The 16,253-nt window shown below is 47.9% G+C and overlaps 6 protein-coding genes across 6 annotated transcripts; 1 reads left to right on the top strand and 5 right to left on the bottom strand.

Annotated features, from left to right (window-relative positions):
• Positions 1–263: 263 nt before the first annotated feature.
• GLAREA_00455 (uncharacterized protein) lies at positions 264–1,301 on the top strand (the record flags this gene model as incomplete). Its single annotated transcript, XM_008085213.1, has 1 exon — positions 264–1,301. One exon carries the CDS (start codon positions 264–266, stop codon positions 1,299–1,301), a length of 1,038 nt encoding a protein of 345 aa, XP_008083404.1.
• Positions 1,302–3,098: 1,797 nt separating this feature from the next.
• GLAREA_00454 (uncharacterized protein) lies at positions 3,099–5,699 on the bottom strand (the record flags this gene model as incomplete). Its single annotated transcript, XM_008085212.1, has 1 exon — positions 3,099–5,699. One exon carries the CDS (start codon positions 5,697–5,699, stop codon positions 3,099–3,101), a length of 2,601 nt encoding a protein of 866 aa, XP_008083403.1.
• Positions 5,700–6,505: 806 nt separating this feature from the next.
• Positions 6,506–8,183, bottom strand: GLAREA_00453 (Protein prenylyltransferase; the record flags this gene model as incomplete). The annotated part of the gene is made up of 3 exons (XM_008085211.1): positions 6,506–7,422; positions 7,486–8,040; positions 8,120–8,183. 3 exons carry the CDS (start codon positions 8,181–8,183, stop codon positions 6,506–6,508), a joined length of 1,536 nt encoding a protein of 511 aa, XP_008083402.1.
• A 378-nt stretch (positions 8,184–8,561) lies between these two features.
• Positions 8,562–10,219, bottom strand: GLAREA_00452 (GHMP Kinase, C-terminal; the record flags this gene model as incomplete). Its single annotated transcript, XM_008085210.1, has 2 exons — positions 8,562–9,839; positions 9,887–10,219. 2 exons carry the CDS (start codon positions 10,217–10,219, stop codon positions 8,562–8,564), a joined length of 1,611 nt encoding a protein of 536 aa, XP_008083401.1.
• Positions 10,220–11,087: 868 nt separating this feature from the next.
• GLAREA_00451 (uncharacterized protein) lies at positions 11,088–13,973 on the bottom strand (the record flags this gene model as incomplete). The annotated part of the gene is made up of 2 exons (XM_008085209.1): positions 11,088–12,700; positions 12,749–13,973. The coding sequence occupies 2 exons, from the start codon at positions 13,971–13,973 to the stop codon at positions 11,088–11,090; spliced, it is 2,838 nt and encodes a 945-aa protein (XP_008083400.1).
• Positions 13,974–15,125: 1,152 nt separating this feature from the next.
• Positions 15,126–15,970, bottom strand: GLAREA_00450 (uncharacterized protein; the record flags this gene model as incomplete). Its single annotated transcript, XM_008085208.1, has 2 exons — positions 15,126–15,493; positions 15,541–15,970. 2 exons carry the CDS (start codon positions 15,968–15,970, stop codon positions 15,126–15,128), a joined length of 798 nt encoding a protein of 265 aa, XP_008083399.1.
• Positions 15,971–16,253: the final 283 nt, after the last annotated feature.

Below are 16,253 nucleotides of genomic sequence, written 5' to 3'. Positions count from 1 at the left end.
ACCAGCAGTTTACAACTCGACTAGGCTCGCATGACCTCGCAGACTGGACTTCGCAGATTGAACAAGATGTTGACAAGTGGTACGAGCTATATGGCTCCAGTCTCGGCGGCATATTCTTCGACGAAGGGTGGCCAGAGTGTGGTCCCAACAACATCTATGCAGATGTATATGCATACATCAACAACTATACGAAGCGGAAGTACCCTGGTGCATTCACAGTACTCAATCCTGGCTCGCCCATAGCTCAGTGTTTTGAAAACACCATGGACACGTTATTGACCTTTGAAAACAGCTACGAGGCTTATCAAAGTGAGTATACTCCTAACGATTGGACGCCCAAGGACCCCCGAAAGATATGGCACATCATCTTCCAAGTACCACAGGGCCAGATTGCAGGTGTTGCTGCTCTTGCCTCGAGTCGCCATGCAGGGTTCGTAGAAATCACTGACGATACCCAACCCAACCCATACGACAACCTCCCCAACGAAGCTTACATGCAAGCACTCATCGGCGCTGTAGCAGGTGGCAAGCCTCGCGCTGCGGATCCAGCTACTTTCAGCGGCTCCTACGTTGCTGGGCTTCCAGCAGATGCAGCCGTCTCCTCGTCCGACTATAGCTCCGTCACCCTCACTTGGTCCTCGGTCGGGAGTGCCCTTGGGTACGCCGTCTACAAGAACGGTGTACGGGTCGTGGAACTGCCACCTTTCATGACCAGAGCGACGATTGCTATGCTCGAACCAGGAACCTCTGGTATGACCTTCGAGGTTAGGACCATCCTCGCAACGGGCAGTGGGGGCCAGAGCCGGTCTCTCTCGGGGAGCACGAAAAGCCTACCGTCCACTGGGACCGTCAGCAATGTTGGCTTCACCACCGACGGTAACACGGCAACCTACAAGGCGGACGTCTTGGTTCCTTACGGATTCGTTCGTCTCTTCCTCGGTATCAAGCAACCCGATCCTGGAATCGGAAGAGGTTGGCCAATCCACTCGCCTGCCCTAGGGGGTCCTTCGGGTGAGACTGCCTTCCATCAGATCGTGAATTACCTCGTCGAAGGTAACAGTTTTTACTCTGGCTTCAGCAAATACACTGGCACTTGGTACGAGCTAAGCCCTGACAATGCGGAGTGGTCGTGGGAATCTATCGGGACTGCACCACAGACTCAGAATGGGTATACATATACGTGGACCGTCCCGTTGGCGGGTACTGATGCTGTGGCCAGCGAATATCTCATACAATGTCAAGGATACGCCCCGCTTAACAATGTCTTCAAGGGAACTCTTCGTCACTACGGCAGTGTATAGTCTGGTAGGAAAGAAAACTCTTGAGTCTTTGGTTTACATTAGCGTCTAGCTTGATTACTTTAAAGAGAGGGTATACTTTACTTACTAGAACAATAATGATAATCAATACCTTGTTGCAATTAACATAATATCATCCGATCCTACTGAATAAGTATAATGGGCTTCTCAAAGTAATAAATCGAATCCTCTTTTTACCTCTTCCAAAATACAGTATGTATAAGGTAACGGAACCTCGGATGTGTGAATTCGCAATGTGAACTTTCCCTCACCACAACCCGTATCATCTATTATCAGATAGTAATAGTTTCCCCTTTACTAACCCAAATCTCCCTACTCCAACTATCAAACCTTAAATCACACAATCCAGACCCCAAAAGGCCCCTTCAACGCCATCAAACCTTATCTACCGGGAACCCCCAACACATACCCGGGTCATACCCGAGACCTACCCGAACCCTCAACATCCCCTCAAACAACCACCTCAAATCCCACATCATCCCAAAAACAACCCAAGAAGACGAACAATAATTCCTTCTTCCCTTCCCAACCCTAATCTCGGGAAATACACATCAGCCTGAATCCAGAACCAGATACTCCAGTATCATGAATGGCCTGATTCCCCACGGGTTCGGGAGACCAAAAGTGGGGCGGGCACGACTCGCGAGGGTCGACATGACGAGGTGCTGACTCGATTGAAGATTTTGCGATGTGCAACAAAGAGGTCGTGGGGAGAGGGGGAAGGAGGCTGAAATGGGGGCGGGTGGCTTGCTGAGGTGGTATTGTGGTGGGGAAGGAGGATTGGGAAAGGGATGGGGGGTGGGTGATGGGGAGGGGGAGATTGATAGGTTGGTTTTGAGGGTTGGGTCGCCGGGGTGGGATTTGAATGATATGAATGGTTTGTTGAAGAATCATTTGTATCTCTTTTGGTAAAGTGATGGGTGATGTATAAATTAGAAGGATTACTTTTGAAATGAACGTCGCGGTGTGGTTGTCGGAGGATATATTATTGATTGGACGGTATCAAATCTGATAATTGATAACGGAGATACCACCGAAGGTTGGGCATCCTTCGTGTTATGGACATCTGATAAGTGATATCGGCGATACCACGACAGGTTCACGAGTGTACAAAACGCTCCATAACGGTATCTAATGGCACAAATTTAAATTCGGGTTGAATTTACTGCAACTGCTTTATTACTCAACTTGTTGTAAGTCCATGTTTTTATCAATTGAGGTTGTGATGGCACATGAGTTTCGTCTATCACTGTATCACTTGACAAACTTCAATTGCTCAAGAATACTCCGCTCAAATTAAATCTATTCATTGAATTTGGTGTCATTTCTCACTATACTAATTAAATCAAAGCTACATAATTCTACACTCATCCTCGTCCCCGAAATATTATCAAGCATCAAGCACGCTGTCCCTCTTCGCTACAATCTGCACCTTTGCCCATTTCAAATGATCAGTGACCTACTCCTGAATACTGCACTTGCAATGTCAGGCGTCACCTGAATTATGTCCTCGTCGAGATCGACTCTTTTATTCCTCCATCATAAATCGTTCCTTTCAAAATTACTCAGGCTTTTTTTTTGGTTTTTTTGCCCTATAATGACTTCGTTGTGCTGGGAGAGCCCAGTGAATATCGAAATATCTGAGAAGCCGCACTGATAAACAAGCTATGCGTCGCCGGTATGCTTGGTGATGTTGCAGGGCTATGGATCCGATATGACTGCTAAAGCTGTCGAGCTCGGAGGATCACTCTGAACTTTCTATCGTATTGAAACTGCCACTCAGAACGCAAATGCGAGCGCAGCTTCCTGGACTGTGGAATTTTGAAGACCAGGAGTAGGACTCTCCACTCTCAAACCTCCCTCTCCCTCAGATGACTCAACATATCCTCCTTGGTCAGTTTCCTCATCACTTCCCCAGAGAGCATCAAACCCCCACTTTCTCTCTTCATCAGAGTCCTTACAACCTTCCCATGTACTTCCACCTTCTCCATCACCAAGACACAACGTATCGCTGCTCACTTCGCTAGCGGCGTCAGGAGTTGGACTCTTTGGTGGAACACGCATCTTGGCTTGAAATGCATCGCATGCGGCGTTCAAAGCTAGAAGACGGGGGTTGCAAGGACCGAGGACGTTGTTGTGATACTTGTAGGCTTTCGCAGGAGTAGTTTCCATATATTCGGAGAAGAGACGTGGAGTAATGTTGTTGTTGAATTCAAGGTTTGAAGTGGTTAGTTTCTTGCCTTTACTTGCTGAAGCAGAATTGAAGTCTTCGGCTATGCTAGTCCGTCTTCGTTTTGATGAGGACTCCTTGAAACGAGTGGGCAAAATTAGCTCTATGTCATATAGATCTACCTCATGGTCATTGGATATGGAAGTCAAGTCTCGGGCACGTTTCTTTGAATCAACAGAGGAAGACGTGTCTCTAGACGAGACTGCAGTCCATCCTCGAGATGTGATTTCAGGCGACACCGGAATCGACTCTGATGATTTGCATGCTTTCTTCTTCCCGCCAAAGACAACTTGATTGCCTCCAAATTGTTTGAGGAAGACGAGTGGAGTCGATGAGCGTGCTTGGATCTTTCCTCGATCTTTCTGAGCAGAAGAGAACTTCAAAGCTTTAGACTCGCCAAAATCATCATGAGTAGTGTGATCCACTGTTTTGGTTCTGTAGCATAGTCTTTTCGTATGAAGCTCGCTGTCGCTTTCCAGACCGGAGTCTCCAAAGGCTCTTTTCAAAACTGCCTTCTCGCTCGAAGGGAGGAGGGTTGGTGAGGCTGCCGTTTTGAGCTCACCACACCCCTCAACAGACGACACCGAAGAGTCAGGCGATTGAGTTGAGCACAGTGGTGGTGTTCGTACCGACATTACGCCAGCAAACTTATCGCCATCCATGACAGTCTTTTCGACCTTCACACCTATCTTTTCCGTCTTGATACCTTGTCCAAGACTTTCTGGGCAATAGAAATTCTTCTGAGTAAACGCCTCATCCTTCGACTCCTCTTTTTCCGAAGTAGCATTGGAGATTCCCAACCCAAGAAGTGGAGGTAGTTGGCGAACTGAATGTTTGACAGCGGGTTTCGTGGTTTGGTCAGACTTGACTTTCGTGAACCAAGAATACTTTGATCTACGAAAAGGTCTCGCAGAGGGTCTTCGACACTCTTTATTTTCAATGTCCCGAGGTAGTCTGGCGTCTGAGATTCCAAGGCCGGAAGGAACTGTTTCGCGGACTTCCTCCACTTTCATCGATCCCACGCGACCAAGAACGCTTCTGCCCCGAGATTTTTTCTCGGCTTTGATGCGAGCGGCATCGATGTCACGATTGTCTGCTTCGATTCTGTCCTTAATTGTAAGAGCCGGAAGTAACTCTGTTTTGACGGAAGCTAGATCAACAGGAGCCGATGATTTTGAAAAACATGGTTCTGTTTGCGTATCACCGATTGTTTCCTTCTTGACGCATGAAGTTTCTGGCTCATTCTTGAAGTGAGAAGGCGAATGAGTGTAGGCATCGATCAGGTTGCAGTTTCGCTGATTGACCAAGAGCGTAACGGAAGTAGGTTCCTCTTTCTTCATGGGGACCGAATCTTCCATTTCTACATCTTCAGTCTCGATCTGCTCGTTCTTGAATTGCAATTCTACTTTGTGCTCAGGATTATCATCAGCAGGAAGATCTTTGCCAAACAAATCTTGACAAAGGTTTGTCCATTGGTCATCCTCTTCGGAACTGACGTTGTCATCGTCAATGTCAGCAGATGTTCTTAATTTGATAGTGGGAGAATTCGCAGAGCAGCGATTTGGTTTGGACTGTGAGATTGGACCAGGCGTGGATGGCAAATCTTCACTTTCATCCTCGCTCGACAGTCCCTCGACAAACCCGTTTGAATCCTCTTCGAATTCTGACAGTCTCGTCAACAGAGGTGGTGTAAACATTGTAGGCTCATCTTCATGTTTGGTAGGTGTATTGAATGAACTGGCTACATGATATGGTGTAAACATTGTAGCTTCATCTTCATACTTGATAGTAGTATTAAATGAATTCGCTGCTTGCGGTGGTGTAAACATCGTAAGCTCATCTTCGTCTTTGATAGGCGTATCAAACGAGCAGGTGAACTGAGGTGATGTGAAGAACGTAGCTTCATGTTCATATTTGATAGGCGAAGCGGCCACTTGAGGTGATGTAAAAAATGTAGGCTCATCTTCATATTTGATGGGCGTGGAAAATGTGTTTGCCAGCCGAGCTCGTGCTAGGTTCCATTGACTCGAGCCAGAGATGACCGAAGTCTGTGGTGGAGAAAGTAGCTGACTGTAGCCATTGTGACGGACAGCTGGAGGTGTTCGAGGGGTCTTGTGTCGACCAATTGTAGGTCGCAGTTGAAGAGCCATTGCAGTCGTCAAGTTCAGAGTTTCGTGTTGTTGTTGTTGTTTGTGTGTGTTTCGTCGACGTGCAATGATTGAACGCGATGGAGAAGAATTGGATTCAAGATCTGGAGAAAGACGCGTCTCAATTGATGATGGAGGCTGGAGTTGACGCGTTTGGAAAACGACAAGTCCAAATGGGTCGTGGTATTCGCGGAGCGAGGCAAGTTAGAATGGTGGAGTGGTGAAAGTTGATTGAAGTGTTGTCGAACTCGAGAAATAGAAGCGTAGAGTGAGATTGGAAGCAATTGGCTCAACACGAGTGCGTAGAGACGGAGAGAGAAGTAGATCGGCGAGATGATGTTGTGTGAAGTGTCGTAAATTCTTCAAAGGTGAAAAATTGGCTGCGGAAACTGGCTGCGGAAAATTTGAAAGATGAGGTCCAGGGTGAATTGTTCGAAGGAAATTTTGTATCGAAGTAAACAACACCCCAGTATGGTGCCCCTAGTCCCAAGTGAATGTTTCTCATGAACTGAGTGTCTTCAAATATGTTCCAGCCCCAAATAATATATCTTCTTGGGCCACCTCAGACAGAAGTTCATGGCATCAGCATTGTCGTGGGTGATATCAAAACAAGTAAATAAACACACCGAATTTGAAACTCTGATAAATTAGACGCAAACAAAAACCCCGTTACTCTGAGGATTGAAAGATACCAACGCGATGCATCAAAATTCCTATATATAAGTACACAAATACAGAATTGTAAATAGGAGAAATTGGTATAAAATATCCCGACAAACATAACTCCAAAAATGCATACCTGCCCATTTTCAAACCTTCAGCGCCTCGAGATTCCCCTCAAGTGTATTGACAGGCTGATCCATCAACTGCCCAATCTTCCAATCCCAATAGCCTTTACGAATTCTGTCATACTTGTTCCCCAGTAATTCCAGCGCCCATTTTGCTTTTTCAACATCTGTCTTTGCCCAGATATCAGCCAGGGAATCCAAGGCATGACTACTCCTAACATCCTCTTCCGCGCCATCTTTTCCTTCCTTGACAAACTCCGCGGCGAATAATTCGAGACTCGAAAGATCACGCCCGCCTTTACAGAGAACGCCACGTAGATAGTTCCAGGGCGACTGGTTCTGAGGAGCTTCGAAGGTTGCGGCTTTAGCGAATTCAATCTCTCGGTCAAGAATATTATCTGGAATTTTTGGGTCATGAGCTGTCGCTGGACTGCCTTCCGTACAGTGTTTTGGGTCATTGAAAACAACGAAGAATCGATGACTCCATGCGCTGTTGTTGCGCACATCCTTCTTTAGAAGCACCTCAATACTCTCGATCTCTGCTTGGTTCCAGAGATTGAGCTTCCTGACGAGGTACTGACGGTAACTCCAAACATGATAGTTTTTCGCATCAGCGTCAAACATCTCAGTCATGAATGCTCTTTCAGAGTCTTCTAGCTCCTTAAGCTTAGCCTCATCGTCCTTGATTTCTTGATACAGGTGGTCGACAAGTAGTTGGCGGTGGTGCCAAATTTGGTAGTTCTTCTGGTTGTCCAAGGCAATATCGTTAACCCACTCGATTTCCGCATGTATTGGAAAGTTGATGGCGAAGAGCGTAGAGGCACGGTAAAGCCAAACAGTATAATGCGCCGGGTTTAGGGATATGATGTGTGAGGTTAAGGCGATGACTCGGGGTGTTTTTTCTTGGGTCGACATGACAGCGCGCAGATATGACATGGCTATCTCTATTAGCATGCAAACAATAACGAATCATAAGCCCAAAGTAGATGGGAGCTAAATACCTTCACTATACTCCTCCGTATAAGCAATCTGTGCAAGCGCTCCCTCCCCATCATCCTGCGCAATAGGAACAACATCATCCCACTCAGGATCCTCCTCATAACGACCCATTTTCTTCCCTCTCAGCACTCCAATTAATTTCCTCCTATTTCTTTCTTCCTCAATCTCGCCTTCAATATCCTCTCCAGCTCTTCCACTTCTCCTTAGCCTTCTCTGACGGTCTCTAAATCTCGTGCTCTCCCTGACTAGTCCCTCCAACCCGCGCTCCCTCTTCTGGTACTCCTCGTATTCTTTTACGCTGTATTTGCTAATATCTCTTCCGTTCCTGTCCCTCCCGAGGTCCTTTGGTTCCGGGAGTGGAACCGGAATCTTGTTCGTCTCTATGTATTTCCAGAAGTCTTTTCGCTGGAACTCGTCCCAGGATTTCCAGATACCCGTTTCGAGCAATCGGGCATACGCGTAATGGGTTTTTTCCGTGGCCGATAAGCTTGCCAGAGGTTTGTGGTATGGTCTTGAATTTTCGTAGGTAGCTTGATGGAAGGCTGCGATGTTGGGATCTGTTTGATATTATTAGAGCCTAAGTGGAGGGAAACAGCTATAAGGCACGATTTCAGGATAGAGATTTGAAAAGCATACACTCTTTTATCGGTTCTGGGGCCTTGGGTTGAGCTTTTGAAGCTTTCGATGGCTTCGGTGCCATTTTTGACGCGGGGATGCGAGGTGGTGGGGTTGACAAAGAAATTGAATTGCCAAATGTCTCAGCCGCAGCCTCGCCAACAATATTAAAGAGAACAATATGTTAGAATACCAAATGCTGAAAGCAGTCTTACCACATTTTAGTTAAGATGATGGCAATTCACGTCCGTATAATTGGGTACTTGACTACATATTAGGTATTAAGTAGGTCGAGCGAACTAGTAACAACTCCTCCTAAATGTACACACTGCCATATGACTGCAGTTAGTCAGCCCCCAAGAAAAACCAAGCATATTTGATATCTCCCATGTTTGTACAAGCCTGTCCTTCCAAATCCCCCATTCGCCAGCTTCCCATTACCGTTGTCAGCGAGACATAATTTCTATTCTTCGACTCTCCAGAATTTCCAGTCTTCTCGAGGTCCATCTTCTCCATGCACGCCAACCAATTCCTCTACCCCTTCGATCCCGTCTGCGTTCAAAAATTTATCTTGATCAATCTCCTCGCCTCCGTGATCGTCGTCGATACCATTTTTGAGCACTGCGGGCATAAGAACTCCAACACCATCACATCCCAGTGTGGTTTGAAACTTCTCATAACCTTCCTCCTCTAGCGTTTCCGCTAATTGATCCAATTTCTCTTGTGGTACTCCGGGCTTAAGAAGCGTAATGGCGCATCCGCCACCACCGGCACCTGTAAGTTTTGTCCAACCAATACCGTTGTGGTCGACCAACTCCCGAATCCTGTCTAACCGTGGATGCGAGACGCCCAAAGCAACCAGTAGCCCGTGATTGATCGTCATTAATTTGCCCAATTCCTCTATACTTGACAACTCATCGCTGTCAAAATCTTCCCTCGAGATCAATTCGGCTGCAGCTTCAGAGACTTTATCGATGGCGTGTAAAATCGATTCAGTGATAGCAGGATGTGCTTTTTTGAGGTTGCCCACTTTCGCAACTTCGAATGCTGTCGATTTCGTCTGTTTCGTATCTACGAGAAGCAATGGCAACTCGGGGAAATTCCAAAGGGGCGTAACCCTTGAAGGTTTTGTGTAATCTGATCTCTGAAAGACAACGGCCCTCCCTTGCGTTGCTACAGTGTTATCAACCCCAGAAGGATTTCCGTGTATACACATCTCACCCACAAACGCCCACCTATTAATTCTTTCCACCTGAAGGCGCACCTCATCCGGAGGCATGTCGCGATGTGGTCCCGCGAGCGTCTGGATCTGCTTCAATAAGGCAGAAGCTAAACAGACCGTCACTGATGCACTACTGCCCAAACCAGCACCGATTGGAATGGTAGATCTTAAAGTGTACTGACAGCCCGGAAATTCTGGATTTCCCAATGATAATAACATATATAGAAATGCGGAAGCCGAGTTCCGATGCACTTTACGCATGTCTTCAGAAGCTCCTTTCGATACATTTTCGAGATGTGGTTCTAGAGCGGCGACAAGCTCAGGATCGAGGTCAGTCACCAATTCGTAATAGTACTTCTTTTTTGAGGGGTCGGCAAAAGTGCTCCAGGGCAATTCGTTAATATCCCAGGTATGTGAGAGGTTGATGTCTGGGAATCGGAGGGAGATGGTACGCTTAGATTTCGAAAGAGGTGTTACGAGGAGGTAGGATCGTAGGGATATCGACGCTGCGACAGCTTTCTGGGCAAAGATTAGCATAATACAACAGACTTGGTTGCGGTATTTACCTTGCCATGAACGACAGCATGTTCTCCAAAGACAATGACCTTTCCTGGCGCAGACACTATGAAGGGTGGCAACATGGCGCTAGATTGTTTTCTGATGTTCGGAATCCTCTTCTTCTTCCCCTCCCCATTGACACTTAATTTCTCCATGCCATTCGCTGCGCCATTGACGCTACCATTCACATTAATTTTCGGCGGCATATCTTGAGATGAAAGACAACTCTCGGTATCAGAGGGTGTGTCAATCTGCGTGCTCGTCGAACTTGAAGACCTGCTGGGTGCTTTTTGTGTAGATATGGACGGTCCACCAAAATTGATCCTTCCACGACCGTTCATTGCCCTCCTACCGTGCCTCCTCCTAACCACAGCCGAAGACGAAACCTAGCGAATGCAGCAACTACGCAGATTGTCGAGAGCAGCTGTCCCTATGTCGTACAAGACGTATATAAAGAGGGGAAAAGAAGGTTGTGAATTGGAAAGAAGCGTGCTTGTCAGCAAATGGGGGTAACCTCTCTTTGTATTCAGAGGTGGTTGCTCAATTCGGCATCGCTCGCCTTACCCCCTGAACATCGAGGACCTGGTCCCGCGTAAGTTGGGGTGCCACTCTACCGGCTCCATGCCGCAGGACAAATACTCGGGGCTCCAATCACCTGAAAGCTCAAGTTCAGGTTGATTTGGGAATAATCATCTACTAAGACTTATTAAATGGCTTTTAACGGCAGCTAAGAACCTGTGATTGGCTTTTCATGGCGCTGCTGAATCTATCTCCAACGGATTTTGTGTTGGTATCGATACTGATTTTGCATTCGCGTATGCCGTCATCAAGTTTGATTCAGGGCGCAGCTCTGAACTTCCAGGATTGTCAGGTCCCGTTTTTGCGGTGGCTCCGGGTCCATTGATTCTGTAGCTTTGTACCACCAATGAAGCCCAACGGATTAAGCCTCCGTTTTTAGCGAATCACTTTATTTGTATTACAGAACGTCAACATTAGACATTGTAAAGCTTGATCCTAGAGTAGATTTATTTCCGTCTACCGCTTAAAAGCTATCAAAAAAACTGTAAATATGTATTGTACAAGTTCCCCGCCACTTTGTCCGTTACCTTTTGGGCCAGTTCTACCATGAAGTCTCTAAAATCCCTTCAAAACTCCACCAGTCTTGTAAGAGACTGCCTGCCCTCTTTCCCTATATTCCCAGAAAATACATCAAGGACTATATGCCGGTACCTCGTCGGGACGAGGAGGATCCCTCTCACGATCTTCACTTTCATAATCAAACATTTCATCCACCTCAGTTTCATCCCCGTTAATGCCTAGTATATCTTTCTCGACATCATCTAGCTCCATTTCGTCATCTTCATCATTGTCTAGTCCCAAGATTTCCTTATCCATGTCGTCGAGGTTCTCTTCATTCGACTGTTTTCCGTTCCGACGACTTGCTCCAAGCCCCCGGGTTTGCTCGTCTTCGGTTTCGTCGTTGTCGCGAGCATCATGGCTATCTCCACTCTTGATCTGAGAAACACGCATCGTACCCATCACGCCCAACTTTAAATCCTTACGAGATTCCCAACGATCTAGTCGCCTTCCCGCTCGTCTGAAAGCCGCCGAATAAGCAGCCATCTCTTCACCAAAATCATCTGGCTCGGCTTCGAGTTGTACTAGTCCACCGAACCCTCGTTCCCTAAATGGCGCAGCGCTTTCTCGAGCCAGACTTTCCTCGCCCTCACTGTCATCATACGGATGTGGCATGAGATTGCTGCGCAGTAAGGCCCTGAAAAAGGCACCTTCACGTTTTCGATTCTTTCTAGCTTGGTGATGTTGCTTCCGTAAACCACGGCTAAGAATATAATCCACTCTCTGATTTCGATTTCGCTCGACGGCTAGCTGGTGGGCTGTAAGTGGTCGTGAACGTCTCATAGCTACCACTCCTTCCGGGTGAGGGACAGGCGAGGAACCATCAACGAACGGGTATTTGAGGTTGCCCCTGCCTCTGCCAGTATTCAACACACTATGAATTCCCATTCTCCCACCAAGAGCTCGAGGTGGTGGTGTCGAGCGAGTACTATCCATATCCGAGTCATACTTTGCCCTACCTCTACCACCTAGCATAGCAACTGGGCTGCCACTCAAGTCATCACTAAACTTTGGTCGCATTCTGCCTAACAAAGACGCAGCTGGACTAGGCCCACCATCATCAGGAGGCAGATGGAGTTTTGGTTTGGGACCTCTTTTTGGTGGGCCTTGCTCTGCTTGGAAAGCAGCCTGATCCGCCTCGATGATTCTTTTTCGTTCACGCTGTTTCATGACACCATATTCTACCTCCTCTGGAGTGTCAACATTTTCCAATGCCTCTTCTTCTGAGTCGAGCGGCTTGAGGTGTGGTACGCCTTGGTTCCGTACATCAACGCCATAATCAACGCCAGCTCCAAAAGGATTTTCTTCAGCGCCTTCTTCAGTAAAATCTGACTCCAGGTAAAACCACATCAGCCAAAGGAAAGCTTTGGCTCGTGATTCGCTCGATAGCTGAGTTCGCATAATCAAATCGTAGAAGTCCAAGGGCGGCGGGAAATGTAGTTCCGTAACCTTGGGCGCGAATTGCGCAAGCACGAAGATAAGATTGACTGGATTAGTACGGGGAACGTCTTTTCTCTTAATTCCTTCGAGTGAGTTGGGTTCAGGTTGGTCCTCGGAGGCACCCTTGAGTATTGATTTCAGTCGGGGAGCATCCTGCAGCTGCTTGTAAGAATTTGGGTCCTGATGTGCCTGAAGAGAGGGTATCGCATGATACGTTCGGAGCTGGGCTCTCATTTCTGGAAAGACTATCTGCGAATTAGCAAGCACAAGTTGTTTTGAGTGAGTCCACGTACAATTGAGGGTGGTATTCATCCGCCCTAAATTTACCAACAAGCAAACCATGGCCATGTTCTTGGCTGGTTCATGCTCCGTCAACAGCTTATCCCTTAAGATCTTACTCGTCTTACTACTTCGCGCCATTGCGTCGATGTATAGATTGGCAAAGGTTTGTTTCCCCAATGCTTCAGGCTCGTATGGATTCGTGAAACACTTGGTGTCATCTTCAAAGATCCTCTTCAGGAAATCGTACTGGATGTCCTTCCTCCACAAGGGCTCTCCATCATCCTTCTTCAAATGACGCACTTTGTTCCCCACGTACAGTGAACTGCCCTGTAGGGCTGCGGCCTGGGCTTCTTTTTTCTTCCTTCCTCCAGCCGTAGTCGGCGCAGAGGGCGCAGACGGCATTTCCTGTGTCATTTCGCGTGGAGTTCGTCCGTCTTCATCTTCCGTCACTTCGTCCCTCATTCGCGCAGCCGATGGAGATTGAGGTCGGGAATCAGAATTGTCGAGGACGTGGTGTAATGAGGATCTTGGATCTGCGCGAATGGGTGATGATTGCTGGGTGGTATTGTGGTCGTCGGCGTCAATCGTCGAGTCGTCGGCAGAGGATCGCACGCTGAGATCGGCCATCGTGCCTGATTGCCCTGTCGCGTAGGACACGCAAGGACATGTGACTGGGGTAGATCGAAATCTCCAGCTGAGCAGGAGATTCACATGTGTCGTGCTCGACCAGAGCAGACAGTCGGCGGTGGTGAGGAAGGGTTGCGCGGTTATTGTTGCAATCTGGTGACGTTGGACTTGAGGTGAGGTTGTCGTGCAGTCGAGCCCGTGAGGCACGGCACAGACCTCCAGCTGGTGGAACTCTGACGAACCTTGGAAGCGAAGAAGCTGGCAGCTCTGACCGTCGACCCCCGCTCGAGCCCCGGAAAAGCTTAAAATTAAAGCTACGAGCGACGAACAGCATGCCGGATTAAGATACATAGGGCTGGCTCTGGGCTGCCTCGAGACCGCCTCGAGGCCGTCTGCGCCCGTCTCCAGCTTCTTGCCAAGATGATCATCTCGAACCTCCTGGGGAGCGCAAGACCAGTAACACTTCGTCCTGTCGCATCCCCCGCAATCCCTAGAGCTATTTTCCTGATCCAGAAATCCAGAAGCTCTAAGCCAACGTCTCCACCCCAGCAAAAGAAACTCGCGGAGGGCGAATACCAGCGGTGAGTGGGAGCTTCGCGAGGGGGGCATTTCTATTTACGCACCCAAAGAGTAGGACTATCTACTTTTATCCCTTCCCCAACAAAAGAGCCCGCGATATGGCTTCTCATTTGCTCATCCCCTCAGCCGCTGAGTTTTCATAACGAACTTTATGCAGCCACCAGACATCCTTCATCCTGCTTTGAGCGTACAGCCTCTTCACTATTGTGCATTTGCCGAGGGACCTTACCACCTCCCCCCCTCGAGCTCCCCATGTTCAGCCCTCAGCGATCCCTGCACTCACGTTATTCGCGATAGCAGGCATGCACGGTACGTGTCTCGAGACGGGCAACACCCAGACGTACGGGTTGGCACGATTACGTGCCGACGCGCTGATGTTGGCCCGGTTCTGGAAGATGGTTGGCGTTGCACACAAACGTGTGGAAAAGCGCCATTGGAAAGCAGGAAACGGCAATGGGACGACACCAATACGACTAATAATGCTCCGCATCACACGCGGCTCTAATCCCCGACGAGCCCGATCCAGATGTTATCTCGATCGCATGTGTTGAGCTGAACGTGGATGATTGACGTTGATAACGCCTCGAACAATGCCTTGAAGGCTGTCACACGAGCCGCAGAAGCGAGTTTGGAAGGAATCAAGTTGAGATCTGGTTGAGGATCGACCATGGTATTATTCCGCAACAGAGGTGGGTCTAGCTTCCCCACGAAGCTCTTTGAAGAGCAATAATCTAATAGTACATGCAGAGCTGAGCTCTGAGAGATTGAAGTGAACGATGTCCCAGCAGTGCCTCGAGCACAGTGACTCAGGCCGGAGGAAAAGAGTCAAGTGTATGAAATCCAAACAGAACGCCCCCAAATCTCTATCCCTATAAAAGAAGTTTCAAGATACGCGTCTCCGAAATGACAAAGCCAAGAGTTCAAGGAAATAGCATCTCCTCGGAAGTAAAAGAAATGGAAAGTCCTGCCTAATCCGCCAAAGATGTTGCTCGCTTACGAAACCAAGTAATACCACATGCTCTATGCCAGGGTCCAAAGAAAAGATTCGGCTGTAACATGAGAAAACAGAGCAGAGAAACAGAAAATAGAGATGACCACATAAGTTCGTCAGGACCGTAAAAGAGAAAGTCATCCAGCAGCTGCCTCCAATTCTAGTCGTATTCCCCAAAAATCCCCGTCCTCCTATCTGGAGTGTCCACTTCCACTGCCGCTGCCATAATCGTAGTAAACTTGATCGTTATCCTCATAGTAAGTGTGATCTCGCTCGTAGTACTGTTCTTGTTCGTACGACGGTTCTTGCGAGCCATAACCTCCACTGTGGTGCATTTCCTCTCGGCTCGAGCCACCACCACCCCCGCGGTGGGATTCTGATCCTCTCGATCTTCCCTTGGAAACAATGTGTCGCATGTTTAGTCCACCCCAGGGCAAACCGTTGGGATCATTGTCTCTTCCCAGTTCATTTGGATCAGGAACACTGTAGGCGCGTCCTGCATGTGTTCTGTTCTGAGCATCTCTCTCCTCGCGGTCTTTAGCTTCTTTCGCTTTGTCTCCTTCTTCTCGTTAGAAAACCTACAATACGTTAGAAAGCAGTACTTACGGAACTTTCTTTGGGCGATTCGATTTTGAACGCGTCTTCTCTCTTCAGGGTCCGTGATGTCTGACCAGTCATCGGTTTTTGGTGGCTTGGGCCGCGATGATGAAGAGGAGGAAGAGTGCCCCTTTCCCTTGGAGGAGGAGGAGCTCGAAGCATGCCCAGATCGGTGAGAAGACGACATCTCGGTCTCGGTGTCTGATGATTCCTCGGTTGCAACTGGATTGCTATTTGGATAGTCGATTGTGATACGGGGTATCTCAAGAGTTGGTGTTGTTTGCTCTGCGGTTGACTCTTCGTCAACCTCAATGTCATTCAGCTGAATATCCTCGTCTACTATTGCTGTAGTCTCGGCTAGCTCGAGACTGTGAAGTGTACTTTCTTGTTCTAGTTGTTCGGTGGATTCGTTGTGAAGAAGCGAGATGTCCCTATTCATGATTAGTTAGAGCGCCAAAAGAAAAGTGAAACACGGACATCTACATATAAGTGGAAGTTAGGGGAGCTAAGACACGACGTCTATCCGGGGCACTGACAATTGTCGAGGGGATGGTTGGTATTTGTAAAGTGATATACTACTAGCGACGGAAATTTCCTGATATAGAGTCCCAAGGCTCTTGAAGTTATTTCGAGAGCGACAGAAAGGCAAGTGACAGAAAGTCGAGAGCACAGTTGCTAAGTGTATAAGTAGTGTATGGTGATGAGTAGTAGAAAAAGGAAAG

The sequence above is a fragment of the Glarea lozoyensis genome (assembly GCF_000409485.1).
Source record: "Glarea lozoyensis ATCC 20868 chromosome Unknown GLAREA3, whole genome shotgun sequence".
Classification (NCBI taxonomy): domain Eukaryota; kingdom Fungi; phylum Ascomycota; class Leotiomycetes; order Helotiales; family Helotiaceae; genus Glarea; species Glarea lozoyensis.
Note: the sequence above shows the minus strand (reverse complement) of the source record. Positions and strands in the feature narration are given on the sequence as shown.